The 27,304-nt window shown below is 53.0% G+C and overlaps 10 protein-coding genes across 10 annotated transcripts; 5 read left to right on the top strand and 5 right to left on the bottom strand.

Moving 5' to 3' along the window:
- The first annotated feature begins 12 nt into the window (after window positions 1-12).
- On the top strand, window positions 13-3,876 carry VE01_04539 (uncharacterized protein). The gene is made up of 5 exons (XM_059463629.1): window positions 13-638; window positions 694-725; window positions 782-1,617; window positions 1,665-2,410; window positions 2,465-3,876. Exons 3-5 carry the CDS (start codon window positions 844-846, stop codon window positions 3,342-3,344), a joined length of 2,400 nt encoding a protein of 799 aa, XP_059319767.1. The 5' UTR covers window positions 13-638; window positions 694-725; window positions 782-843; the 3' UTR covers window positions 3,345-3,876.
- Window positions 3,877-5,933: 2,057 nt separating this feature from the next.
- VE01_04538 (uncharacterized protein) lies at window positions 5,934-7,936 on the top strand. Its single transcript, XM_018274010.2, has one exon. It carries the CDS (start codon window positions 6,506-6,508, stop codon window positions 7,655-7,657), a length of 1,152 nt encoding a protein of 383 aa, XP_018131363.1. The 5' UTR covers window positions 5,934-6,505; the 3' UTR covers window positions 7,658-7,936.
- Window positions 7,913-10,039, bottom strand: VE01_04537 (uncharacterized protein). Its single transcript, XM_018274009.2, has 3 exons — window positions 9,717-10,039; window positions 8,762-9,645; window positions 7,913-8,664 (listed from the first exon to the last, which is right to left on the bottom strand). Exons 1-3 carry the CDS (start codon window positions 9,762-9,764, stop codon window positions 8,169-8,171), a joined length of 1,428 nt encoding a protein of 475 aa, XP_018131287.1. The 5' UTR covers window positions 9,765-10,039; the 3' UTR covers window positions 7,913-8,168.
- Window positions 9,281-12,508, top strand: VE01_04536 (uncharacterized protein). Its single transcript, XM_018274008.2, has 2 exons — window positions 9,281-10,931; window positions 11,029-12,508. Exons 1-2 carry the CDS (start codon window positions 10,520-10,522, stop codon window positions 12,417-12,419), a joined length of 1,803 nt encoding a protein of 600 aa, XP_018131288.1. The 5' UTR covers window positions 9,281-10,519; the 3' UTR covers window positions 12,420-12,508.
- CEL1_1 (Esterase/lipase/thioesterase) lies at window positions 12,509-14,570 on the top strand. Its single transcript, XM_018274007.2, has 5 exons — window positions 12,509-13,372; window positions 13,432-13,657; window positions 13,789-13,855; window positions 13,917-13,977; window positions 14,119-14,570. Exons 1-5 carry the CDS (start codon window positions 13,268-13,270, stop codon window positions 14,413-14,415), a joined length of 756 nt encoding a protein of 251 aa, XP_018131385.1. The 5' UTR covers window positions 12,509-13,267; the 3' UTR covers window positions 14,416-14,570.
- A 2,984-nt stretch (window positions 14,571-17,554) lies between these two features.
- On the top strand, window positions 17,555-18,477 carry VE01_04534 (uncharacterized protein). Its single transcript, XM_018274006.2, has 2 exons — window positions 17,555-18,046; window positions 18,105-18,477. The coding sequence occupies exons 1-2, from the start codon at window positions 17,798-17,800 to the stop codon at window positions 18,153-18,155; spliced, it is 300 nt and encodes a 99-aa protein (XP_018131362.1). The 5' UTR covers window positions 17,555-17,797; the 3' UTR covers window positions 18,156-18,477.
- Window positions 18,478-19,354: 877 nt separating this feature from the next.
- Window positions 19,355-22,330, bottom strand: VE01_04533 (uncharacterized protein). The gene is made up of 4 exons (XM_018274005.2): window positions 21,328-22,330; window positions 20,688-21,278; window positions 19,757-20,614; window positions 19,355-19,691 (listed from the first exon to the last, which is right to left on the bottom strand). The coding sequence occupies exons 1-4, from the start codon at window positions 21,567-21,569 to the stop codon at window positions 19,565-19,567; spliced, it is 1,818 nt and encodes a 605-aa protein (XP_018131233.1). The 5' UTR covers window positions 21,570-22,330; the 3' UTR covers window positions 19,355-19,564.
- Window positions 22,331-22,442: 112 nt separating this feature from the next.
- Window positions 22,443-23,653, bottom strand: VE01_04532 (uncharacterized protein). The gene has a single exon (XM_018274004.2). It carries the CDS (start codon window positions 23,573-23,575, stop codon window positions 22,565-22,567), a length of 1,011 nt encoding a protein of 336 aa, XP_018131361.1. The 5' UTR covers window positions 23,576-23,653; the 3' UTR covers window positions 22,443-22,564.
- A 351-nt stretch (window positions 23,654-24,004) lies between these two features.
- Window positions 24,005-24,786, bottom strand: VE01_04531 (uncharacterized protein; the record flags this gene model as incomplete). The annotated part of the gene is made up of 1 exon (XM_018274003.2): window positions 24,005-24,786. The coding sequence occupies one exon, from the start codon at window positions 24,784-24,786 to the stop codon at window positions 24,061-24,063; it is 726 nt and encodes a 241-aa protein (XP_018131286.1). The 3' UTR covers window positions 24,005-24,060.
- A 1,411-nt stretch (window positions 24,787-26,197) lies between these two features.
- VE01_04530 (uncharacterized protein) lies at window positions 26,198-27,226 on the bottom strand (the record flags this gene model as incomplete). The annotated part of the gene is made up of 1 exon (XM_018274002.1): window positions 26,198-27,226. One exon carries the CDS (start codon window positions 27,224-27,226, stop codon window positions 26,198-26,200), a length of 1,029 nt encoding a protein of 342 aa, XP_018131360.1.
- Between the last annotated feature and the right edge of the window lie 78 nt (window positions 27,227-27,304).

Raw genomic sequence — 27,304 nt, 5'->3', positions numbered from 1 at the left:
GACAGGACTAGACAGCAAGAGAATTCACAGAAAGGACGGGACTTGCCATGCCGAGAGTCATAACAAACACATACATACTGAAGAGGGTAATCTGAGGCCAAGACTCGGTTTTCAAGCTTCCGTGTTCTCTTACATTCTTCGTTCTTGCCGTATACTGGTATACTGCAAATCGGGTTGGACCGGGCTCAACTTGACTGAACTCTCACTTGTGCGGCGTGCATCTTCTTCCATTTTATGCACAGGATATCATCGGCGAGAACTATCCCCATCACGTGAGATCGACGATCTGGCCAGAGCGTCGCCGAAAGGACCAGTCATCAGAGACAAAAGACGGCACAGTGGAGTAGTAAGCAGGGGGGGGGCCGCGTTGATTAATCAGGCTGCCACCAGTATACGCGGGGTGTGTGAGACGACGACAATTTTATGCCACTACTACTTGAGTATTACAAGACGCGCCGGCCCACTTTGAAAAGGGCAGATATCACGGATCTCGCCACCGATACACATTCACCTCCTTGCTTACCAGTTTCACCGAGAAGTTCCGGCCGTTATATGATCCCTAGGACAGCGTATGCCAACGACTATGGAGGGCAGTGGGAGTAGTGCTGGAGGCGGTGGCGGCAGCGGCACAGGCCAGCGTGAGCAAGACACCCATCTCAAGTCTTGGCGTCCACAGCTAACGACAGACTCCAGGAACATCATGTGATTCATGTAAACGCTCAAAGGTGAGTGCTGAGAACAGCTCCACACTTACGAGATATGATACTAACCCCGTCTATAGCTCAAGTGCATCAAACTGCCGGGAAACGACAAGTGCACCCGGTGTACAGCCCGTAATACCGAATGTCAGGTCACTCTAGTCAGCAGGAAGAAGCGGGAAAAAAAGATGTTTGTCATCACCCCGTTCTCACATTTCCCCATACTACCCCTGACATACTAACGCCTTACAGTCACTACCTCTCCGCAATCGAGGACCGCATGAAGCGCATGGAGTCCGCCATGAACGCCTCCGGGATCGCCATCGATGATGGAGACCCCGAGGCCGCCATCCCCGCCGTCTCGGCACAATCAGCTCTTGAAGACAAGCTCTCAATCTTCATGATCAGCGATGATGGTGCTGCCGGCTTTGTGGGTCCCTCATCGGGCTTCTCGCTCTTCTCGCCGCAGGGCCTGCGCTGGATCTCTGAGAAGACAGGAGACAACAACTTTGAGCAGGTCATCAAAGCAGTCTCTACCTCATGTGAGCACCAGGCGACTGGCGGGCAGGACACATTCCGACCGCTTGCAGAGGGCGAGAGGGAGCCACTACCGCCCAAGGATATAGCAAATGAGTATATGGCCGCGTACTTTGACAATTTCAACAACAGCTTTCCGCTGTATGATAAGGAGAGCGTGATGGAGAGATTCTCAAGGGATTACTATATGGTGAACCGGGAGAAAGATCCGGCGTGGTACGCTTCGCTAAATGTTATATTCTTGATCGGACGGTCTATCACTATGCATGAGAGGGAAGCGAATGGACTTTGCGAGAAGTACTTCAGGAATGCAGCTAGCGTTTTCGTAGAGCTGCTGTTTAATGGACCTAGCTTGCTAGCTGTACAGGCCATGGTTGGAATGGTAAGCTCCCGCCTAAATTATCATAGAGTCTTCACTAACAACAACAGGCCTTTATCCTGCAAGCGTCAGAAGACCCACATCCATCATATATGCTTGTGGGCATGGCAGCACGACTTGCCCAAGCAATCGGTCTCCATAGGCGTCTAGATGGGTATGGACTGAAGGAGAGAGATATCGAGCAGCGCCGCAACGTCTTCTGGATCGTCTTCGGCCTCGAAAAGGGCATCAGCATCCGCTCTGGTCGCCCATCCGTCTTCAGCGACGACGACATTGGAGTCGAATTACCGCCCAAGACTGTGCACGCCTACAAGGACCTATCGAGCTCCGACTCAGTCCTTGGCAGCTACCGCTGCGTAGCCACCATCGCACTTCTAGAGAGTCGCGTGTACACCAAACTCTATTCGGCGAGGTCGCACACGAAATCCGATCTCGAGCGCTTGAAGTGGGTAGGGTCGCTAGACAAAGAGCTGCAGCAGTGGCGCGACGAGCTGCCGATCGAGATTCGGCCAGAGAAGCCGATCAAATGCCACAGCAAGCATCTGATGGACGTTATCATGATCCACTTTGCGTATTATAATTGCTTGGTGGCCATCCATCGCGGCTCGAGTCATCACGGGTCTTGGATCTACTCTGATAAGCCGACCACAGTGCGCGACGCGAGGAACATCGGTCTCAGTCCGCGTGTTTTCGAGTCTAGCACCATCTGCCTGACTGCCGCGCGCCAGATAATCGGACTCCTGCACTACTACGAGAACTGCGACCAGACCGACGTCCACAATCTAGGTATAGTAACGTACGTCCCCCCACCCCCCAGGCCCCAACAGCCACCCAAATTAACGTTCCGCAGCATGTGCAACTACTACCCCCTCACCGCCTCGCTCACCCTTTTCGCCAACATCCTCCAAAATCCCTCCGCCCCAAGCGCCACCTCCGACCTCGCCCTCATGAACCGCGTCACCCGCATCCTCATCGACAGCCTCTCCTCCTCCTGCAATGCCAAGGCCGCCATCCACGTCGACATCTTCAAAGAGATCATCCGCACCGCCGCGCAGTTCGTCGCCAAAGCCCGCGGCGAACCAGCAGGCACCTACCTTGACCCATCTACCCTCCCCGCCCCGCCAGTCGACTGCTACTACTCCCCCTGCGCCACCTCCACCGGCGTCTCCCCCTCCGCATCCGGCACAGACGCCTCCGTCTCAGACGCCCTTCCCCGTCTCGAACCCTACACCTCCAATACCTCCCAACAAACCTCCCTCCCCCCACTCTCCACCCCCTCCCCCGCCACATCCGCCTCCCAATCAACCACTCACCTCCCATTCGTGCAACGAACACCCTCCCAGCAACAACTGCAATCACAACTAGAATACTACGGCCCCAAACAAGGCCTCCCCGGCACCCCCGGCGCAGGCATCATCCCCCCAGCCTACGACCCCGATTTCTCCTCTACCATCCCCTCCGTCGACCTCTCAGCGTTCGATTTTAATAACTACGCCTGGCAGGACACGGGCGCCTTCCCTGGCGCGCAGGGCGTGGAAGCAGCGGGCGGGGCGGGGGGAGTGGAGGTCGAGACGTTTGCTGCGACGAATGGGACGGATGGGGGTGCTGGGATTGGGTATGGGACGGGGGCGACGGGGATGTTTGTCGATGAGGGCGCGTTTGCGCCGATGGTGTTTCAGTGGGATTTGGCGGATATTTGGCAGGGTGGGGGTGGGGCGTTTGGGAAGTGAGGTTGGTCTGGGGAGGAAGGGGCGGTTGGAGGGAAGGAGCGATGCAAGAATCGGGAAGAGGGAAGGAGCGATGAGAAATAATAATGACGAGATGGAAAGAGCGAGGTGAGAGAAGGAGCGAACGAAGGAAAGAAGAGCAAAGGGAAGGAACGAGACAAGGGAAGGAGCAATGGGACGGATGGAGTGAGGTTAAGGAAGGAAAGAGCAAGGGCAGGGAAGGAGCGATCCTACCTCATTGCCCTTCTTGAGTAATTTTTGGTCATTTTTTTGGGCGCATCTCCCGTTGTCAATGCCGGAGTTTGTGGGTTGGTTTTCGGAAATATATGGGTTTGGCGTATTGTTGTATATTAGTCCCCCGGCGAGGGGCAGAACTTCACAGCTCGCTCTTCATCATCATCATCGTGTTTGGTGGTTTTTATAACTAGAGGGGTGGTTTACGTACCGGAATGGGGGTATATAGTAAGGCCATGATATAAATATATTGATTGGATATAGGTGTATCATGGATTGAAGTGGAAAGGATACATGTAGGCCATGCTTGGCCCATATCTTCAAAAGTCGATGTCATGCTTGCTCGAAAAGCCTCGGATAATTTCCCGAGGCATTTTATGGTCAGACAACCTTTGATGAAGGTGATGACTGCCCCAACCGTAGTACAGACGCCGAGGACCTCGTAATGGAGTTTAGCCGCAAGGTGCGAAACGGCTCAATACTCTGGCGGCACTGTTGTCGTGGGAAGGATTCTCTTGCAGGAGGAAGCAGTTGCCGCGACACATCGCGCTGAGGTCGCTAATGTTAAGACTGAGGTTCTGCTGTAAAAGCACAGCATATTAGAGCTCTCGCTGCGCGCCCAGTTCCTGTCATGCTCCGGTTTCTTGTCGCAACACAATTGCTGTCGCATTTCAGTTGCTGTCATGCCTCAGTTGCTGTCGCTGTCGCTGTCGCTGTCGCCATACGGCAACATTATGAGGTACTTCGTGGGCGGCGGCGTGGGGTCTGCTTACCGTCTTCAGTGTCACCTTTCGGTTTTTTTAAAAAAGACGTTCCATAGTCGATTTGGTGACCAGTAGGAAAAGAAGCTTATGGCGACAAACCCAGACTATTTTATATGTATTTGCCATATTTACGAGTCAATATATCAGAGTCAATATCATGTGTAGAGTAAGCACAGCTCTAAGTACCCTTTCATCTCACCACCGTCAACCCCTAGATCGATTAATCGCAATACACACCACGCTGTACAGTTAATTAGATAAATCAATTCATAAATACTGTAACAATGTAAAATAAGCAGTATCAGATCACCAATCCCTCATCATCACCGTTGTTGTCGCCGGGCACACCACAGCGGCACTTATCTCCCTGCCGCCACCCATGAACCCCGATCAGCGACGCGATCGCACCTTAGTAAATTAGTAGAAGCTTGTTTCGCGCAGATCGCACTCGCGCTGCGTACTACACACGACGCGCAGGGAACTTAATAATCTCACAGCAACCTCATACTTCACTTGCGCCAACAATACCGAAAAACAGCTAATCTTACTCTTTCCCACCTCGCCGCCGTCTTCGTCGCGACACGTGTGGTGTCAATTTCCCACGTAGAAGGGAAGATAAGTACTCATTCCCACAGGTGGTGCGGGGAACAAGTCGGCGAATCCCAATGTACGCATTTGTGGCGTCCAGTGGAAATGAGCAGCCCCAATGCGACGACGGAAACCCGGAGAAGGGATAAAGACGTGACAGCGATCGGATTGATTGGCAGCTGCGAAATACAGTGAGCTGTCAGACGGGGGATACCTTGCCATCGCATCGTATTCTACCACAAGGCGGCGACAGTTTATCTATTATTCATGCGATCCCTTGTCTTGTTACTGGCTATACGGGCTCTACGGTACGTCTTACCATTCCATCCCCGTCGTCGCCATGCAATGCACGGAAGAGGAAGCGGCGACGACGACAGCGATGCTACTGTACACCTTGGCGCCTTCCTTAGAGAGGGGGCATCGACAGAACCATCGACAGAACCATCGACAGAACTCTCTACTAAACCATCGCCGGCTAGGAAATACCGCAACTTGCCGTGATCGGTGGTCCGTGGAGACGCCGACCCGTTTTCTTTCGTTCGTATCGTGCCGTGCCCTTATTTTATTAGTACCGCACTAAGTAACTCCACAAAATGAGACCATGGCACCACCACCAACTACCACCAACTACCACCAAAATGCCGGAAAGAGCACCATCGACAGCGCCAGACACCACCCACGCCGTCAAAACCACCCACTACTACCACCCTCCTACCACCACTAATCACCCACTACCACCCACTACCACCCACTACCACCCACTACCACCCACTACCACCCACCCCTTTTTCCATTTCAACCAGTACGAGCGACCCGCCAGCGACCCATCATCGACCCGTCCTTCATATTCATTCTTCGATGCAAAAGGCTAGGCCCATCACCACAACACACAAGATTTTCTGGCAGGCCGCTAAGAGCTGCACCGATGATTGCTGTATCGAGCTAGGCACTTAGGGGCTGTGCTACCCTCTCCCAGCGGGACTCTAATCTGGCCACTAATCTGGCCACTAATCTGGCCACTAATCTGGCCCCATGGCGGCACATTCTCATATTACCCTCAGATGTACAGTACTGTGCCCTCACTTACTGGTACTTGGCGCCGTATTCATCGTCTTCACACGAGGCAGTGGGGGCAAGGGGTCCTTGACGTGATGCGCGCGTCTTGGCGATCTTGTTGACGAGGGCGGCTCCTAGTACGTTTCTTTTTTTCCGCAGATTACTCCCGAGTGGCTTCGGCTGGGCTGAAGGTAGGGGAAATGGCCTGATTCGAAAGATCGTGAGAGTGGCGCCCGTATTAGATATCTAGTGGTAAGTGGCTATGGCTGGGCGGTGGGGGGAGGAGGTATGGTGTGCACCTCCTTTGTTCTCTCAGTTCCAGCCAGCCACAGCCGCATCCGTTTCTTTGTTTGCTGTCCGTCTAGTCTGTTCGTCTTTCCCTCCCTCCCTCTCTCTCTCTTCTTCTCTCTCTCTTTCAGCTCTCGCCCAGTCTTTCCTTAACCTCTCACCCCCCCTCCTCGAGCCAAGAATCAGCCGCACGGTTATCGGACGATAGGAGTCTCGATCGATTCCCCAGCTATCATGCTGGACCGCGCATCCGGGCTGCTGAGCAAGCTGCGCTGGCGGAACGTGGTGCTCACTATCGTCGTCCTGACGATTATCCATTTCGCTTTCCTGGACGACACGCTGCAGAATGCATATAAAGCTCGCGCCGGGAAGGTAGCTGATGCGGCTGCGCATCCCGAGTTATCAACCGGCGCAAACGCCAAACCCGCCGGCAACGCTGCCACTCCCGATGCATCCTCCAAGAACTACGCCGACGAATTCGGCCCCATCGAGCCCAGCCCATCCACCAAAAAACTCCCCGCGGCAACCACCATAATCCCGACGCCCACCTCCGTGGCGCCCTTCGACGCCGGCGACACCACCGAGCACGTCGCCATCTGCCTAGCCATCAAAGACCAATACGCCGACCTGACCGAGTTCCTCACGCACCACTACCACCACCTCGGCATCCGACGCTTCTACCTCATGGACGACGGCTCTTCGCCCGTCCTCGCAACGCTCAACTACTCCTCCTTCCTCGACCCGAAAGCAATCACGCACCGCTACTACCACCCCGCGCTGCATGAGCGCTACCAGCAGCTCGCATCATACACCGACTGTCTCCGCCTGTTCGGGCATAAGCACAAATGGATCGCCTTCATCGACGCGGACGAGTTCCTGTACGTCAGCGGAAACGAAACGCTACTCGATATCCTCAAACCCTACGATGATGATGACACCGTCGGCGCCTTCGGCGTAAACTGGCAAATCCACACCAGCGGCGGTCTCCTCACCCGCCCCCCGAGCGCGCGCAAGGGATTCACGCGCTGCATCGAAGACCAGGACCCCAACCACCCCGCCAACGTCGGCACAGAGAACGAGCACATCAAAGTCCTCGTCAAGGCGCCCCTCGCCATCAGCCCCGACAGTCCGCATAAATTCAAGCTGAAACCGGGGGTGAGGACCGTGGGGGAGGATGGCGATACGGTTGATCGGTTTGCGTGGCGGGTTCCGATTACGAGAAACAGGGTGTCGTTGCACCATTATGCGACGAGGAGTAGGGAGGAGTATGAGGCGAAGATTAGTAGGGGGAATGGGATGGGGGATCCGAAGGGGTGGGATTGGTGGAAGCATGTTGAGGCGATTAGGACGGATGAGTGTTTGGAGTTGGCGGTTTTGGAACCTTAGTTGGGGAGAGGAAGGGGGAGGGGGTTTGGTATAGTGAGAGGAGGTAGAGGAGAGAGAGGGAGGGAGTTTGGTATAGTATAATGAGAGGAGAGAGACCAGGTTTGGTGTGGAGTTTGGTGAGTAGGAGCAGTTGGATGATTTACGTGGATCCACGCATACGACTTGGTTATAGAACGCTGTCTGTAATGGAAACTTGGGTAGCAACAGCAACAGCAAAACATGTACAAATACGAAAACCACATCATAGAAGTAATTAACAAGTAATTTTTTTTTTTTCAATAAGCACTGCACTCAAAGTCTACTTTTAATCCTTCCTACACATGACTGCAAAGAAGATCTATTTCAACGAACACGAGACGACGATACTCGGAGCGGAGATCCGACCCCGCGGGGCCTTCATGGCATATATCACAAAATCCCCCTCTTTCTCAACAACCTCATCTCAACGAAACCCAATCTCGCTCCATTCAGCGCATTCAACAACCCCCTACTTCTTCTCAACAACAACCCTCTACTTCTTCTCAGCCAGATCAAGCAGGCCTTGCAGGTTAATGCTCTTCGGCCTCTCAATCGGCAGACCCAGCGCACGATCCCACACCAACTGCGCCAGTGGTCCCAGACCTCTGCTAACACCAAACGTCGCGGTGTAGTAAAGCGTCTCGTGGAATCCGTAGTGGTGGAACAGCACACCCGAGCTAGAATCCACATTGGGGAACGGGTTCTTCGTCTTCCCATGCTCGGTGAGCACACCAGGCGCGACCTCGCTGTTCATCTTGACCAGCTGGAAGAGAGGGGATGCGGCGATGGAGGGGCGGCTAGAGGCGTACGTCATCAGGGCGTCGAAGCGAGGATCGGGCTTGCGGAGGACGGCGTGGCCGTAGCCGGGGACGACGCGCCCGCTGTTGAGGGTCGACCAGAGGTAGTCCTTTACGGAGGCGGGGGTGGGGGTCGCGCCGATGTGCTCTTGCATTTGGAGGACCCAGCGGAGGACTTCTTGGGCGGCGAGGCTGGGAGGGGTGTTAGTGGGGGTGCGTCAAGGGTATGAAATAAAATGTTGAGGAGGTGGGGGTGGGGTGGAAAGAGGGGGGAGGGAGGAGGACGAACCCGTGAAGAGGACCAGCGAGACCCTGGAGTCCAGCGGAGTAAGAAAGGAAGGGGTCGCTCAGCGCGGAGCCAACCAAGTGGGTAGCATGCGCCGAGACGTTACCACCCTCGTGGTCACCGTGCAGAGCAAGGTACAAACGCAGAAGATCCTGGAAATCCTCGTGCTTCTCGCCACCACGTCCCAGCATGGCAGCGAAGTTGTACGACCAATCCTGCGCGGTGTCGATCTCAGCGGGCAGGGCACCGCCGCCGTTATACGCGTTCTGGTAGATCTTGGCTGCGATGGTGGGCAGCTTGGCGAGGAGGGAGATGGAGTCGTCGAAGGTAGGCTCCCAGTAGTCGGCCTTGTTGATGCCGGCCTCGTAGGCCTTGGCGAAGGAGGAGGTGTGGTTCAGTGCTGACACGGCGATGGCGAACTGTGTCATTGGGTGCAGGTCCTTTGGTAGGGAGTCGAGGAGGGAGTTGACGAAGTCAGGGAGCTGGCCCTGCTCTGCGAGCTCGCGGGAGAACTGGCGGGTTTGTCCGACGGTTGGGACTTGGCCGGTGAGGAGGAGCCAGAACATGGCCTCGGGGAGCATCTCGGTGCCGGAAGTTCCCTTGGGGAGCTCAGCTTGGCACTCCTTGATTGTGCGGCCGTGGAAGCGGATGCCCTCGTTTGCGTCGAGGACGGAGCCTTCCCAGACCATGGCTTTGAGACCGCGCATGCCGCCGAGGGTGTTCTCGATCTTGACCTCGCCGATGACCTTGTCGCTGTGGGCCTTGACTTTCTTGAGGAGCTCGCGCTTGGCGGGGATGACGGCCTTCATGGTGTCCTTCAGGCTGGGCTCCGAGGAGCTGGCGTAGCTGCGGGTGGCATTGATGACGATTGGGCGGAGGGTGGAGGGCTGGGGAGTGTTAGGAATTGATCAGGTAGGTGGAATTGAGGTAATTGAGGTCATTGAGGGTGTAGACTTACGCGTAGAGCCCTGAAGGCCCTCGTCGTGGTTCTTGCGTTCATGGCCATTGTGATGTATGGTTATGTATGCGGTGAAAGCGGGGAGAGAGCGGGGAGTTGTGCGATAAGAGCTTCGTCTACGACGGTATCCGTGAAGGCGACCGGGGTATATGAAGCTTCAAGAGAGGATGAAATTGATGAATAAAGAATATTTATAGGGAGATGAAAGGTAGAGAAAGAGGCTGAGGCTGAGAAGAAAATATACTTCACAATCCCTCGGCGGTACGGTACAAACAGCTAAAAATCGGGGTATGGTGGCATTTGTTGGGTGTGTTGAATTGGCGGTGATGGTTGGTTTATTGTTATGCCGAAACATGCCGAGGGATGGCTGTCAATGGATAGAACGATAAGACGGATAAGCATGGATAAGACATCGTCTAACCGGCAATTCTCCCTTACGGCCGCATTATGGCCGCAGTTAGCCATGGATAACATAATTTTGCTTACTTGACTTAGACTGCATGTGGCAACTGCTAACTCTGACTGACTAACTCAGCGATCTACAGGCCGAACTTCGCTGTGAGGGTCTGGAGAACATCTTTATCCTCATCCTTATGACCGAGTTGTTGTATATTACTTGTTATATACGCAGATAGAGAGCTTACGGAAGCATACGATAGTATACGAAGCATACTTGACGAGTGGGATTATACCGAATATATACTCTACGACGACTACACCACACCTGCGACCTCATCACCACCTCCGCACAGCTGTGCGAACACAACCGCCACCACCTCCAAACCCCCACTACTACCCTCACCATGCTCCGCAGGATAGCTTCCACGCTCCCTCGCAAAGCCCCAGCGACACTCACCAGCGCCCTCTCCCAACAACCCCGCACCCGCCTTCTCTCCTCCGCCGTCCCCAGGATGGCAGCCCTCAAGCCCGCCAACCCACCCATATCCGCACAGCTGCCTTCCGACGGCTTCCAGCTGCTGCCCGAGAGCGAGAAGGCCGGCGCGGCAGAAGATGCGCTGTACGACCAGCAGATCAAGGATGTCGAGGCGTGGTGGGCGACCCCGCGATACGACGGCATCAAGAGGCCTTACACGGCTGCGGACATCGTCTCGAAGCGCGGCAGTCAGCTGCAGTCATACCCCAGCTCTGTGATGGCGAGGAAGCTGTTCAACCTCATCAAGGAGCGCGAGGCGGCAGGAGAGCCAATTCACACAAGTACGTACTGCCATGACACACCCTACGAAGACTACGCCCTACAAAGACTACACCCTACAAATACTACAGGAATAACAGAATGCTAACAAAACTACAGTGGGAGCAATTGACCCCGTCCAAATGACCCAACAAGCACCAAACCAAGAAGTCCTCTACGTCTCCGGCTGGGCCTGCTCCGCCGTCCTCACCACCACCAACGAAGTCTCCCCAGACTTCGGCGACTATCCCTACAACACCGTCCCGAACCAAGTCCAGCGCCTCGCGAAGGCACAATCCATGCACGACAGGAAACACTGGGACGCCCGGCGCAAGCTGACCCCCGAGCAACGCGCCAAGACCCCCTACACCGATTTCCTGCGCCCCATCATCGCAGACGGTGACACCGGCCACGGCGGCCTCTCCTCAGTCCTCAAGATCGCCAAGCTCTTCGCCGAGAACGGCGCCGCAGGCGTCCACTTCGAGGACCAGATGCACGGCGGCAAGAAGTGCGGTCACTTGGCCGGCAAAGTCCTCGTCCCCGTCGGCGAGCACATCAACCGCCTCGTCGCCGCGCGCTTCCAGTGGGACGTCATGGGCTCCGAGAACCTCGTCATCGCGCGCACCGACTCCGAGAGCGGCAAGCTCATCAGCAGCGCCATTGACGTCCGCGACCACGAATTCATCCTCGGTGTCGCCGACCCCTCCATCAAGCCCCTCGCCGAAACCCTCCAAGCCATGGAGCAATCCGGCGCCAAGGGCTCCGAAATCGACGACTTCGAAGCCAACTGGGTCAAGAACACCAAGCTCGTTTCCTTCGACGAAGCCGCCGTCCAAGCCTTCCAGGCCCGCGGCGTGCCCCAATCAGACATCGACGCCTACCTCGCCCACACGGCCGCGAACCGCGACCTCTCCGTCACCAAGCGCAACGAGTACGCGCAGCGCTTCACCGACTCGCCCATCTTCTTCTCGTGGGACGTGCCGCGAACACGCGAGGGGTACTACCACTACCGCGCCGGGATGACGGCAGCGACCAAGCGCGCGATCGAGTACGCGCCGTACGCGGATCTGCTCTGGGTTGAGACGGGGGATCCGGTCGTCAAGGACGCAGCGCGGTTCGCGGGGGAGATCCGCGAGCGTCACCCGGGCAAGGGCCTCGTGTATAACTTGTCGCCGTCGTTTAACTGGAGCGGGCACGGGTTCACGGATGAGACGCTCAAGTCGTTTATCTGGGACATTGCGAAGCATGGGTTTGTGCTGCAGCTGATTTCGCTGGCGGGGATCCACTCCACGGCTACCATTACGACGGAGCTGTCGAGGAAGTTCAAGGATGAGGGCATGTTGGCTTATGTCAATTTGATTCAGCGCCCGGAGAAGGAGTTGGGTGTTGATGTGCTGACGCACCAGAAGTGGAGCGGGGCGAGCTACATTGATGGTATCCTCGGCGCCATCCAGAGTGGTAGCAGCAGCAGTAAGAGCATGGGAGAGGGAAATACCGAGGGGCAGTTTTAAGAGTAAAGGTTTTAGAGTAAAGAGTCCGGAGGGGCTTACCGGTGGGGAAGGGGGAGGGGGAGGGATCAGGGATAATTGTACATAGAGCGAAGATCAGCCATAGTATAGTGAGCCGTATTCCGAGAAAAAAACAAACCAAAAACACCACCACAAAAAATAGAGTAGCAAGCCAAGATGCCGACATGAAGAGACGGCACTTAAACCCTCACGTGGAGCGCCCGAGGGCTAGCTGATCAGTGGAGAACGTCCCGCCTATCCGCCGCCACGGCGTGCCAACCATTCGGCGTGGGGCGCACGCCATCAACCCCAAACTCTAACTCGGACCTAATCCCTAATCCCTTACTCTCAAATCCCAAGAGCCACCCAAGCATCCCCCCTCCACAATCCCCAGAATCCAGCTGCCGCGAACAACGCACCGCCAGCACGGCACACACAAGGGCATGAAAGTTTACTCAGGATCACCCCGAGTGGACCACGCGGACCTTTATATAAAGTGCGGACGGACTGGCGCGTCTCAGGCCGTCAAATCTGTCGCTGCCGGTTAATCTCGCCATCCTAGCCCACCCCGCAATATAATAGATTGGAAACATCACCGGGGTGTGTGCCTGTCCCCAAAACTTAAATATTTCCACCAGTGCCGCCGCGCCGCTGCCGGGCTGGGGGTGGGGGATGAGGTCAGTGAGATATGAAGAGTATCGGCGCTGCGGCGCGGTGGAGGGTTTGGCTCCGGCGAGGCGTCAGGGCGTGGGATATATAAGAAGCTCCTAGGCTGGGGAGGTGTGAGGGTTGGAAGGAGATCTCGATCGTCGATCGCACCGCAATCCATACCGCTCTCCAAGACCTTCAACATGCGTTTCCAGACAACCTCCCTCGTGGCCGCCGCCTCCCTGGCCTCCACCGTCGCCGCCCACGGCTACGTCGATAAACTCGTCATCGGTGGGACTACCTACACCGTATGCCCCCCCTCCCTTCCTCTTATATATGTCCAGAAAACTAACGCCGCAGGAAATAGGGATACCAGCCCTACTCGGACCCGTACTACCCAACCCCCCCGCCACGCATCGTGCGCGCCGTCCCTGGCAACGGGCCCGTTCAGGACTTGACTAGCATCGACATCCAGTGCAATGGGTATTCGGAGGGCGGCGTCGTCGGGTCGAAGCCCGCGCCGCTCGTTGGCGGTCCGGTAGCTGCAGGATCAGAAGTCAGCCTTAACTGGACGTTGTGGCCCGATTCCCATGGTGAGTCTCCTTACCTTACTGTTCCTTCTGAGAGCGGGCGAGCCCGTCCGTGTCTGTCGTGCTTTGAGGAAATCGTGACGTGTGGTGATCACGAAGGGAGTTTTTGGGTGCGGGGTACTGACACGATGCAGTGGGACCGACGATTACATATATGGCGCTCTGCGACGGTGACTGCACGACCTGGCAGCCTGGGACTAAGTGAGTTTCACATCAGATCATCATGTCTTCCAGCGCGCGCGAACTGACAAACCACGCACAGGGCCGTCTGGTTCAAGGTCGCAGAGATGGGCAGAGTTGGAACCAGCAACGTCTGGGGATCTGTACGTCTTACATCTTACATCTTACATCTTCCTCATCTCGTCCCTGCACCACAACTCACTCATCTTCCTCATCTCGTCCCTGCACCACAACTCACTCATCCCCCTCGTGTGTGTTGCCGCTAACTAAGATCTCACTCGCAGACGCAACTCATGACCGCGCCGTCGACCTACAAGTACACGATCCCCAAATGCCTCAAGGCGGGATACTATCTCGTGCGCCACGAGACGATCGCCCTGCACTCTGCGTACGAGTACCCGGGAGCGCAGTGGTACCCTTCATGCCACCAGATCCAGGTTACCGGCTCGGGAACAAGCACTGGACCGAGCTCCAAGGTCTCCTTCCCCGGCGCATACAAGGCGACTGACCCAGGAATCGTATACGATTCGTACAAGGCGCAGACTTACACCATTCCCGGCCCAGCTCTGTTCACTTGCTAAATGGCTGCTGACGCTGAGGATGGGAGAGTTGGCGATGCGTGGGGGGAGGAGGCAGGAGGCTGGAAGCAGGACGGCTTTGGACAGGGAAAGGGGGAACTGTGAATATCTGGCTATGAGGAGGTTGTACATAGGACCGAGCTCTTTCCGTTCTTGACCATATTTTGAATTCAGATGTTTCGCCCGAGGTTCAGCTCGAGTCTCCAAAACCGTTCGATATTTGCCACCGAACAATCCAGCCACGCTTCGGTCATCGAATTCCAATACAGCTTCAGCTGGCGGTGTGCATTATTGAACCGGAATAATCCAGATATGTCTCTCATCCTGCCAGCCCAACAATGAATCCTGCCTAATAATAGATAATTCGGTCTTACTCCTGTGTAACACCTCTTGACTTGTCAACACACCGTCCTACACACCGTGGGCAACATCGGAAGAGAGCCTCCCCGGCGCTTCGCCCTCTCGCTGCTGTGTTTCCCCTGAGCCCGTGAGACAACAACATGTTCTGCTGGTCAGGCTGTGCTACATGTTCGCGCTGCAGAGATTTCAATAGCGCCCAATCATCCGATGTCTGTCGTATCGATATATTCCAGACACACATTGGAGCGTATGACACAGGGCACGGAAATGACTAGGTCAGAAGGAGAGTCAACGTCGTGCCTGTTTGTAAGACACCCAGTTAGGTAACGCCTCGATTTTTACTGGCGAGATCTCTTCCAAATACCAAGCCACCCCCGTGGAGCCTCAAACTAGGAGTGCAGCCACCCCGGCTGGGCCTCATGCGGTTGAGGCTTGGTTACCCTGTTTTGTCGCTGAGAAATCTCCGACGCCAAATCCCCTTTTTGTTTGCTCCATCGAAAAAATGATCTATCGACAAGGCCCCTTGCATGATGCCTGCAAAGCAAGGCAAAAGGCGCGGGAAGGCAAGGTAAAATCAAGGCAAGGCAGGTATACCTAAAGCAAGGTGAGGCGTCTGTTCAGGAGTAATATTGCCCACAGAAAATACTATGGGCCGTGTAAGCCATAAGCCGTAAGCCGGAATGAGCTCCATCGAGGGGCAGTAGGATCGGGAGAGTCCATCCACTCTGCCTCGATCGCGATTTCCCCCTACTAAATCCACTAGTGTCTTGAGCGATCTGCCAGATCGACTATAATACATCGATTTTCGTAAACAAACACACCTAAACGGAAATGTCAAGGGAACGTTGGCACTGCAATGAATCGTTAGTTCTGTGGGTGGCAATCACATCCTGTTGTCTCACAGATGCCCCGTCTTGGCCAATCATCCCCACCACAGACTGCCAGCACAGTTCCACAACAAGTAATAATACCTGCAATCGGAGAACGTGCAGATTGAGTTTTACATAGCCGTTGCTAGATTCGTCCAGACTGGCCTGGCTAATTGCGGGGAAGTCTTACCCCCTAAGCAAGAACAGGGAGCTCTCCACCCCCTCAGTAAACACCTACCATATGCGCTGTACAGTACTGCATCATACTGTACGGCGCCTATGCTATGCAGTACTACCGTTTTCAGCACTCCAGGCCAGCGTTTTAAAATTAGTTGTGAGTCCAAGCAAGTCCACGTCCAGAGTTGCTGTGCCATTTCTCAAGACATATCCCGTGCAGCAACCTACCCCCTGGCGGGCGGATATCGGAACTGATACCTCCAAAAGGAGAATGCCTAGGCTGATATGCGTACGAAGCCGAAAGGAGATAGGGAGTACAAACAAATCACAAACATATCAACGCCACCCCATACTTTCGGGCCCCCCTGCATTCGTTGGCGGGAGCTGTGGCGGCCGGGTTCTCCCGGATAACTAACTGGTCAGCTTAGTAGCTCAATAATATGTAAATAATATGGGGGTGGTCCGTGATGGTGTTCCCCACCATACGAGTAGCGTCTTGTCCGTGCCTCCGGGGCGATCTAATTCAGCCCTAGTGGGCGTTAAACATCGATATCTGATCAAATCTGATCAAAAGGAGAGATTATGATTGATATGTTTGATATGATTGAAACCTCTTCATTTCTTTATTGGGAAATTCAACTCTCCTTGCTGCTTCTCATTTCCCTATCTTCAGCTATTGCGTACGAGTCGGGAGTACCCGTCCAATCACTTGTAATATCACATTTGCTTTTAAAACTGTCTGTACGTCGAAACGTGGCACAGAAATTCCTGGCCTCCTCGTTGTCAATTATCGGGTACAACGGTTACATACCGAGGCATCGCATATAGTTGTCTAGCAACAGGTAGTATTATTGTTGTGGTATTGGTGCTCTGTTTGTTGTGTCTCGGCGTTGTATAAACACATGTCTCAACAGTGAAACATGGATGCCAACCTCTTCTTCCGAGTGGCTCCATCCGGACCACATGAAAGCCTCCAGAGAGCTGTCAAGCCTTGAATGGACTCTTGTTGAGAGACAGCTCTTTCAATCTTAGGCGGGACTGGTGGCAAACCTTACCAGGGCCCACGGGTATAATCAATATTAGCGCATCAAACTGGTTGGTCGCGGCATCCAAGGAAAGGAGGCTCTTACCCATAGCTGCAGCACATCGGCCCGCTGAGCTGTCCAGCTATCCCTAATAGAGCTATGCTAAAGAAAATAATTGTCAATGCCAGTCAGTCTATGCCTCAATTTCCTCTCAGCGGCAAGTTTATGCTGTGGAACAGCGGGATTCCCAATGCCGCCGGTTTGTCATGTGCCCGGAGAAACAAGAAGGAAGCAACCCTATGCTGCAGGATGGCATGTGCAGTTTAGTACCGCAGATCTTCGTCATCCATCCCCTATTGCCTCCGTTTTTGTGAATGCCAAAGTTAGAATCTTTCCCAGAAACAGTAGGAACATATGAATTTAGATGATCGGCTAGCTCAGTCGAGCTTCAACAGCCCGTTCGACCTATTCCAGTGCAACGCTGAGCTGCAAGATGACCTGGTCAATATCCCAAATTCCCGCTGACTTGTCTGTCCCCGTGCGTTTCTCCCATCTTACTGTCTCACTTGTCAGTTTGCGGCGGATCAAGGGGCATAAGCTAGAGACCTTGAGACTCTTACCGCGTATCCACTCGCGACCATGCACTGCATCAACCCAGCCCCCTCTTCCTGTCTTGAAATGCATCTCCACCACAGCCGCTAGCGGCATGGCGATCTCTGTCTCCTGAGAACAGCCCACAGCAACAAACGGACAGACATGTCCTATCTGGGAATGTAGGAGCGAGCTCGTACGTCTCTTGCCCTTCGAAAAAATCTATAAAGACCACCCTCTTCTCCTTCATTCGATTTCCTTTCTCATCATCAACAATCTCATCTTCATCTCACTTCAATCACTTTCAATCACCTTCAATCAACTCTTCTCAAGCCTTTCAGCTTCAAACAACCAACCGCAAATATGCAAATCTCCAAGATCATCACCACCATTGTGGCCACTGCCTGTGTCTCCACTGCCGCCCCCAACGCCGCCCCCAATGACGGTGGACACGGTGGCGATCACTCCAACAACGGCAACATCCAGTGCTCCAACGGCTCCAACTACTGCTGCCAGTCTCAGGCCGGTCTCCTCGCCATCGGCTGCGTTCTCCAGAACGTCCTCGGTGCCTGCGCCAACCAGCAAGTCTGCTGCAGCAACACCGGTTCCGGAGTAAGTTTTCCCATCCCTCATCCATCCACCACATCTTCAGTCACTAACATTCCCAAAGACCCAGAACTGTGTGAACCAGAACGGTCTCCAGGTCAACGTTGTGTTGTAAATGCAACACTCGACCTGATTCGGCTACTCGCCAATACCGCCTTGGCCAGGTCCGCCGTACAGTTTTGCACATACTCTCGCCGGTGCGCGTGATCGGCGTGCGCATGGTCGACATTCCTTACATATTCTCGCATATGGCAGCATGTGCGAGATGGTTCCTTTTGTTCTCGGTGTTGGAGTGGAAATTGGGTGATAATTCGGGCTTGTGGAAGGGTCTTTTCTAGTCTTTAGTCACGCGGAGTTGAGATGGACGGGGACGCCTGTTGGGATCTCCTGTGGCCTTAGTTTTAATAGTGCTAGTAATGGATCGGAATCTTGCCTTTAATTCAGACTCTTGATGATGCTTGTGAATCGTGACTGCTCCTGTATTTGCTTCCTGTTCTCTCTTGTTATCAACACACCTTCGCCTATGGGACTTCCCATAATTAAAATTGTAATGTTTATTCACATAAGAACTTATGGAAATTTGGCATTGACACTCGTAAATATGAATTCGTGTCGGTGTAGCCCAGGAAACTGTAAAATGGAAGGTACGACTGACGGTAAAAGATACGTGAGGCAAAAGGAAGGTACGACCGACAGTAAAAGGCAGGAAGCAACTTAGAGGCAACAGCCACATTAGAGATAGAATACATCAATAACAAATACACTTACGCAGACCTACCCTCAACTCCATTGTGATCCGAGTATTCAATATAATATAATAGTTCCTGTCGTGTTAGATGTTCATAGAAGAGACGGACAACAACATAATCGAGGAGGTGGGCAGCCACTTTTTATATTACCATTCTTGATCGGCAATGACGTGCTACGACTCGCATGTTGCGTGAACATGATGGTTCATCAAATAGCGCACACAGATGAGAGATAATTGCGTTGGCAAGTTCGGGGTGTTTTTAAATGGATATGTTCTATTAGGGTTTCATTATTTAGATGTTAAGAGGTTGGAATAATTTTTGTGTTCAGTAAGTTAATATATTTAGTATAGTCGGAATTTAATATAATATTCGGAGAATATGTAAAATTGATAACCCACCTCAACAACACGAATATTCAAATACAAACAAGGAAGAATAACCTCTAGCCTCTAGTTATTAATCCAAGCTACTTGTTATTGCGATATATAGCTTTATAATAGGAGATTTATAGTTATTGGACACGAAACGCAAGCCTCAGGTCGACATTCTGTCACCACAACAGCTCCTGAAACAAAGTCCGTGCCCTTGCTGAAACGACCACATTGACCACACAATCACCTCCATGAAACAAAACGACGAAAGCTACGTGAAAAAGGCATTATATCATTTTCATATTCATAGACGCCCCGAACCATCCAGTTCTCATAAAAATATCCTGGTATCCAATCCCGACCCGAACTCCACACACCACATTTACGAGTGCCGCCCATCCTCACCCCCTATGCGCCACATCAAAGCCGCTATTATCCGATTCTGGCGTCCCAAAATTCGATTTCCCACCAATATACGGCGACTCCGTCATCTGCACAGGAGTATATCTCTGGCGCTTGTAACAGTAACTATTCGCGTGGTTAGTATACAGAAACCAAGCTGAGCGCAAAAAAAGGGGGGTTGGAAAACTTACAAGCACGCAGCAATAATCAGAATCAACACCGGCAGGCCCAAACCCACACTGACGCCAATGATGACTTTATTACTCACACCTTTCGTTTTCCCCTCAATAATGTTGTCATCTGTTCGTGCAGACGTAGATCCACTGCTCGTAGGCTCCGACGTAGTAGTAGTAGACGAAACCGTCGGGACATACGACACAGGACTCCCAGTCGTAGCCCCAATCTCCTTCGCACCCGTCCCAAACGCCTTGGTCCTCACAACTGCATCCACCGTCGTAGTCGGGAACGCCTCAGCAGTACCCACTGGCACGGGAGCTATCAACGTACTCGTGACCACATTCTTCACCGCCGACTGCAGCGACGCGGGACATTCCACAAGCCCAGTAGACAAACACACGATCGCCGTCTGCGTAACCACCGTAACAGTCGTAGTCATCCCCTCATCTCTTCCCACCACCGCCACGCTCGTGACTGCCGCCGCCGCCGCCGTCGTCTTTGCACCCGCACAGATATCCACAAGCGTGGTATACCAAATCGGCACCTGCGTGCTCGGCTCCGGTCCCCACGAATGCTCACCGATCGCCAACGAGGCGCCTGCATTCGCGCCAACAAGCATGGTGTACTCCTCCACAACTTGCAGGGGGCAGTCCTCACGGTCGGGAGCGGCGGTGACATTCGTGACGAGCTTCGCGACGTCGGCCCAGACGCCGGCTTCGATGCCGGTGCTGAATTTGACGGGGATGCCACCGATGAAAGAGGTGGGGGTGCTGAATTCGAGGCCAGAGCGGATGCCGAGGCGGAGGATGGCGGTGAGGATGAGGTCGGCGCCGACGAGGGTTACGGGGAGGAACTCGAAGTTGCCGCCGTTGCTGGGGGAGTGGTGGGTTAGTATGTTGTATTTCTGACGGGTGTTTGTGGGGAGTGATGGGGTGTTGGGCTTACAAGGTTATGCTTGAGACGTCGTGGTCGAACATGTGAATATCAATGGCTATTCCATCATTGAGCTGGATGTGGAAGCCGGTGCTGATATCGATCTCGGCATCTACACTGATAATTAAGTCGATAGAGAAGACGACACCGACCAACAATTCCTTGCCAACAGCAAAGCCTATTGGGGTGTTTGACGTGTACAGATTGAGAGTGTATGTGGCGCTTCCAGATAATATGGTGTCGATTTCCATGTATAGCTCTAGACCATCGAATTGGAATTTGAGGTTGCACTCTGGGAGCTTGGGAATGTCGATATCGAAGTCAACATCGAACGGCGGGAAGTCAAAACCATCAAAGTCGCCAGTTATCACACTCTGAGTGACATTCTTGGCTGAATCTTTAATATAGTCAACGACTGTGTTGGTAATGTTGGTGACCTCCTCTCCGATCTCAGTCTTGACGGTGCCAACTGCCTCGCTGAAGTTGAAGCCCCCATCTATAGTAAACTGCACACTGGCCAGGCCTTTAATATAGCACGTCGTGCAGATGATATCTACGCTGGCGCTGACGGAGAGATTATTGCCCTTCTCGGCTCCATCTTCGCTATGGATAGTTTAGCCACCAGTCATCAAGATGTAGGCTGTTAACGTACTAGTGGAACAAAACCGCTCCATCCCAGCTACTATCGAGAGACGTGTTGCCTTTGAAGGTGGTAACGTTTTTCACTGCTACGGCAGAGGAGAGTCCACGCCGAATAGCCCACAGCGTCTCCGGCGACGGTTTCGCTGGAGCATTGCGAATCTGGAGATTGCTGTTCAAGGGAGCTGCGCCAGCAGCAACGGAGCCGAGGCATATAGACCAGCAAAGCGCGAACAGAAAGTAAGGCGCGAACATAGCTGAATCTCGAGCTCTAAACTTCTTTCTGTCGTCCGCCTAATGCTCAATGGACGACCGACACCCTTATACATTGCGAACCGTCGTCGAGCCCTGTCATCCTGGCCCATGAAGTTTCAACCAGCGCCATGTCCTCTTCACGGAACAAAACCCCTCTACAACGCGAAAAACGAAATAAGGGCCCACTGAGATACTATCGCGGGACATTTCACGTCCTAATGGGACAGTGCTCGCATGCTGTTGGGGTCCGCAACAGGGAACGCAATCCCACAGCCTCGTCTTGCCGGCAAGGCCAGCAATGATACCATGTCGGGATCCTCTAAAAAATCCATTTTTGGGTTTCACAAGTCAGGGTGCATGCGCGAAATGGCTGTGCGGCTGAGATGCGGCAGCACTTTGGGGCTGTGTGTTGGTGCGACCCTTGGTGCTGTAGTAATTGAATGCTAGTGTCATGTGCTTATGGTTATGTTCATGATAAGGGATAGCTTCATTTGGAGCGACCACCGAAGGATCGCGACATGGTTCCGCAGCTGCGAACAGGGTTAAAATTAGATGGGGATCCCTGCGTGTTGGTGTTTTCGGGAAAGTGGTCGCGGGTTTCAAGACCGCGTTTTTACGTGGTGGTTAATGCCTGGCACAAATAATCGGCTTGGCAAGTTCGACCAACTACCTTTGGACATACTCTGGCCCTTGGTCGCATGTTGGCTACATAACTGCTCCTTCGAGCTATTTTCGACTCAATATCAACGGATGAAAAAAAGAAACTATTGACTTGTTAGACGTGTTGGACCTGTCAGATCCCCAGAATAAGAGTCAGCCAGGACAGACTAACCGGGCCGAAGGAAGGCTCGGGAGGATCTGACCAGTGTGAGACGTATTGGGTGAGCGACCGCCGCCCTCACGATTTTGACGAAGTATTTATTTCAATCAACCCTAAATTACAGTATCTAGAAATAAATAAATACCATTTTTTAAAGCTTTGATAATCTATTTGTCTAGACCTGAGGCTGGTTCTGTTTAGGCAATAACTCTCCTAGAAATTTATTGAACCGACCTTTTAGGTCAGAAGCAAGGAGTAACATCATATTAAGCTTTACGGATTTAGGCTCCGACATAGAAAACTTCACCTTCTCATCATCGCTTTCTATAACCCGAACTCTGGGCTTTTGTGTTTGCGTATTATCCTGCAAAAAATGGTAGTGCTCGTACGTAAGACCACCGTATTGCCCGCATCCTACACCTTTCTGTCCCCAGATAGTTACGCAAGGCTTGTCGCCAAACGTCTTGTAACCAGGTCCATCTGGATAATAATGCATGCTATCGGCAAGGTCACCAGTTTTCCTATTCCAAAGTAGCTTGACAGGGCTTCTTTCCACTTGATGCCAATGTCTAATCGCATCATAAAGAAACCCCATCCGCAAACCGTTGGGACGAGGAATAATCGTTCGAAATTCCAAAGCACCGCCATAACGTTGGTTGACCTCTTGAACAATCTCGAGAGCTTCAACTGGTGGTTGGCAAACAAGAAGTTGTCGCAATTGCCAACTGAGGTGCTTGTCTGCATACTCATCTTCGTTGGTTGGCCAAGGAGCCAAGAACTTATCCATCAATAGATCCGAATATGTTTCCGTATACAGAGCCGATTCTTTAGGTCTGGGGCACTCAAATAAAGAAGCTCGGATTTCCACGTTATCGAAAAGGCTTGCCCACGTTTTATTAACCAGTTTGGCGTTGAGCAAGGAGGAGTGCGGAAGCTGAGATAGAATGATCACAAGAACGTCCGGAGTAGAAAACACCTCCGTTTGAGCACCCGAAGTCGTTGCTGCGTTTAAAACTATTGGTATATCAGGAATTATAGGCTCCTCTTCCGAGACATCATCATGTTGTTGTACTGGAAGGTTTCCGTAATCGAAGAGATAAGCTCCTCGCTGATAGCTGCCAGCGAGCTGTGCCCGAGGGGCAGCGCCACCTGTTGACCTGCGGGCAGTTTGTTTTGTTCTTGCCATAGTAAATGATGATATTCGTTGGATGGTTAGTGAAGGAAATATATCCTCAGGTAGCAGGAGTAGGATGACCTGGTTTCTCCCCCAAATCCCGCTTTAGGCAGCAAGGGACCTAGACTCTACGCTAAGCTTATTGGCGCGACTGATACTACTACCCAGGAGTTACGTAAGCTTGTGTGGTCGTATGTGACAGTTTATTATGATATCGAACCATAAAGTACAATAGAGTATATACCATATATGCCCTATATACCCTCTGAATTGGTTCTCTCGAATACCAGGCGGCGATGCAGCCCATTCTCCTTTACCGGCATCATCTAGCGGGACCTACCCGGAGATCCACAGAGAGATGATCCACCTGACAGGCGGCTGCTCGCTCTGCACTTTCGGACTTATGGCTCACATGTGAATTATGGAAAATGAGAACAAGACACCGAGACTTATATTCCACTACCGTCGTACTTTATCTTATCCCGAAATACCCAATCCTAGTTAGGCCCAATGTAAGTGACGCTGACAGTACCATCAGACTGAACATTGCTCTCAGTAAGAATATACCCATTGATGTTGATATTAACAATATCAGCGCCAGCAGCAGTGACCTGACGATTGGGGTTCCTCGCAGCCGTATCAAAAATACTAATAGTACCCCAATTATAAAGCGGCACCGGCTGTCCATTCTGCGTCCAGTCCTCAAGAATCCACTCCGCATCCGTCTCACAGAGCGGATAGTCCGTCTCGCTCGTATAAGTCTGCGAGACCCACTCCCCATTGCTCAAGTTCTCCACCGTCGTGGTGCCAGACGTATAGCTCGTCGAATGCACCGTGAAGCGCAACGTATCACCAGGCGCAAAAGTAAGCCCACTCTGATAATCCTGCATCACATTCTTCCACCACTCTGTCCAGAGCCAGAAGGACCCATCGCCGTAGACGACAAGACCGGTCTGCAGGATGGCGCTGGAGCAGTATCGGCCGTCGATGCCGACCCACATGTTCGCGGACTGCCGCGGGTCCCCGCCGCTGAAGTTGGGGACGACTACGCTACCTTGGACGAAGTTCCAGCCGGTGCCTTGGGGGCCTTCTTGGACGGCTCCGCCCCAGAAGAAGTCGCCTTGTCCCTGCATGGTGGAATTGCCGCGTGCATGGCTGTAGCTGGCTGGTGCGGCGAAGACGCCTGCAATGGCAGCGATGGCAAGGGCGATAGATTGGCGCATAATTGGAACCAGAAATGAGACTTGGAAATCGGCGGGAGATACTGAGGCAAGATAGAGAAGTTCTGAGCAGGGTGTCTGTTCATTCTACATACGTCGAGGGGATTTGTCTATGTTTTATATCTAAGATTTGAGAACTAGTTACTTCACGAAGTTATAAAGCAATCCGAATCACTTTCCTAAATGACACTGGCGTAGATAATCGGCACAGGATATTTGAAGGCGTCATGGTCTTCATGGCTGACTAGATAAAGAAAGGGCTTGATCTAGGCTGGTCGAAAATTGAATCTGAAACCAACAGAGCAGTCAAAAGGTATGTTGAAGCACACGAACTCGGTTATTTCAAAAAGCAAATGTAATTCCAGGGCTGCCACAGAGAGCTGTGCTTAATATCACTATAAATCGGGGTCTTTGCTTGGCTCTATGGAGAAGGAGGCTAGTTTTAGCCTTATACTATACTAGCTTCTTGGTCTATCAACTACCGATTGGAGCAAGGTGCGGTTGAGATCGTTGGCGCAATCTTTCGGAGCCTATTTTGCAAGCCTGTGATTGTCAGCCACTTTTCAAGAGAGCCTATGCCGGACTGCACTATGAAGATTGCCTACTGGGCAGTGTTGTCGAACAACCTCAGAGATATTTACTCTTCAAGTAATATCAATATTTTTGAAGCCAGAGCAATGAAATCTGACAATGAGAAACAATCGAAGTCGCTTAAGCCATTCCACCACAAGAGATCGGAAACTGTCATCCATTTAGGCAGGGTCTGCCCGCCACTAAAGCCCTAAACAGATGAAATAGGAAGGCCGGCGCACTACTGAGATTGGGAGTCGTCCTGCATCTAGACTAGGGTATGCCCTCCACTGTAGCGGCAAAAAGATGGAATAGGAAGGCCGGCGCACAAAATCTAGCGCTGTCATCCTTTGTCGTTCGTCAAATAAGCTTTCATCCTTGTGTTGATCATCGGGTGCCGGGGCGGGTGTGCAGCTCCGATGCTATGATAACCCTAATCGGCAAGAGGCACGGGTTCTACGCTATGCCTGATGGCGAGATTGAGAGTATTAAGCATGTGGATTGCAAGCTTGTGTATGGCAGAGCAGACCGGGACATCCGATTTTCATGAGTAGATGGCCATATGTGATACTTACTCACACTGCCAGCTATAACTACTGTGGTTAATGGGGCTAGTCGGACCGCCTCCAATAGTATGATATGGGATTAAAGTCACGAAGAAAGATTTAAGTTCACGATTTAGATTCAGATAAACATGATTGGAGTAAGTATTTTGAATTGCCTAAAGAAGATTGATAGATACCCTGTACCGCACCTACCTTAAATACCTACACACCCTTTGTTTTATGTGAGGGAGAAAGGGGAAAGGGGAAGATCGAGAAATGGGGGTAATGACTTACCAGATCTAGAACAAATTGCTATTCCTATTCTTGTCCTCGGGATGGTCGCCCCATCTCCTCGGTGCGCGAAGGAGCTCAGGATTCCTCCAATCGTTCGGAAATTGAGCATACTGAGGATCCCTCGGATCTATTGGTTCTCTCCGATTCCCAGCCCACCTCAACCGTCTAGGAGCCTGAAGACCCTCTGGAGACCTCGGACGCCTTGGAAGCGAACGATCTAGCGAATCTCTTGGATGATAAGGAGGCTCAGGACCTCTCGACTCTCTCCGAGACGTAGGAGGTTGAGGATCTCTAGAACCTCTCCGCTCCCTAGGAGGCCGAGGAGTCAACGAAACTTCTAGAGACCTAGGAGGCTGCGGATCTCTCGACTCTCCCCGAGACGTAGGAGGCTGAGGACCTCTCGATTCTCTGCGAGACGTAGGAGGCCGAGGATCTCTCGAACCTCTCGGCTCACTAGGAGGCTGAGGATCTCTGGAACCTCTCCTCTCCCTAGTAGGCGGAGGAGACTCCGGACTCGTCCTCTGTCGACCCCTCTCCTCCGGCTCCCTAGTAGAGCCCCGCCTCTCCCTCTGTCTAGGCGTCTCAGGACCTCTCGGAGACCTAGGAGGCCTAGTCTCCGGCCTATCCCTCAGGAATTCCAGCTCCCTAAACCGCATCAGCTGTCTCCTCGGGTGCGCCCCCGAAGCCTCCCCCTCCCTATCTCCCCCCGTCTCGGTGAACCACGACGACCCCCTCGGGATCATGCGGTCGAAAAGGTTGCCATCGCGGTCCATCATGCGGATGCCATCCGGGCCGAGACTGGGGATCAGGACGCCGGCGTAGTTTTCGCGGCGCCGGAATTGGTTGGCGAGTCGGGCGCCGGAGAAACTGTCGATGTGGGCCTCGTTGAAGACGGCGGCGCAGGAGGGGCAGAGGATGGAGGTGCGTTTGCAGCGCGTGAAGGGGATGCCGGGGTGGCGGCGGGCGAAGCAGGGGGGGGTGATGCTTATGACGTGCCGGCAGGCCTCGTGGACTGTGTCCGTGGTGACGCACATCTTGGAGGAAGTGTGGTGGTGAGCGTGGTGAAGCTGCTGATGGTGTTGTGAGTGTTGTGAGTGTTGAGACTAATCTTG

The sequence above is a fragment of the Pseudogymnoascus verrucosus genome (assembly GCF_001662655.1).
Source record: "Pseudogymnoascus verrucosus strain UAMH 10579 unplaced genomic scaffold scaffold_16, whole genome shotgun sequence".
NCBI classification, from domain to species: Eukaryota; Fungi; Ascomycota; class Leotiomycetes; order Thelebolales; family Thelebolaceae; genus Pseudogymnoascus; species Pseudogymnoascus verrucosus.
Note: the sequence above shows the minus strand (reverse complement) of the source record. Positions and strands in the feature narration are given on the sequence as shown.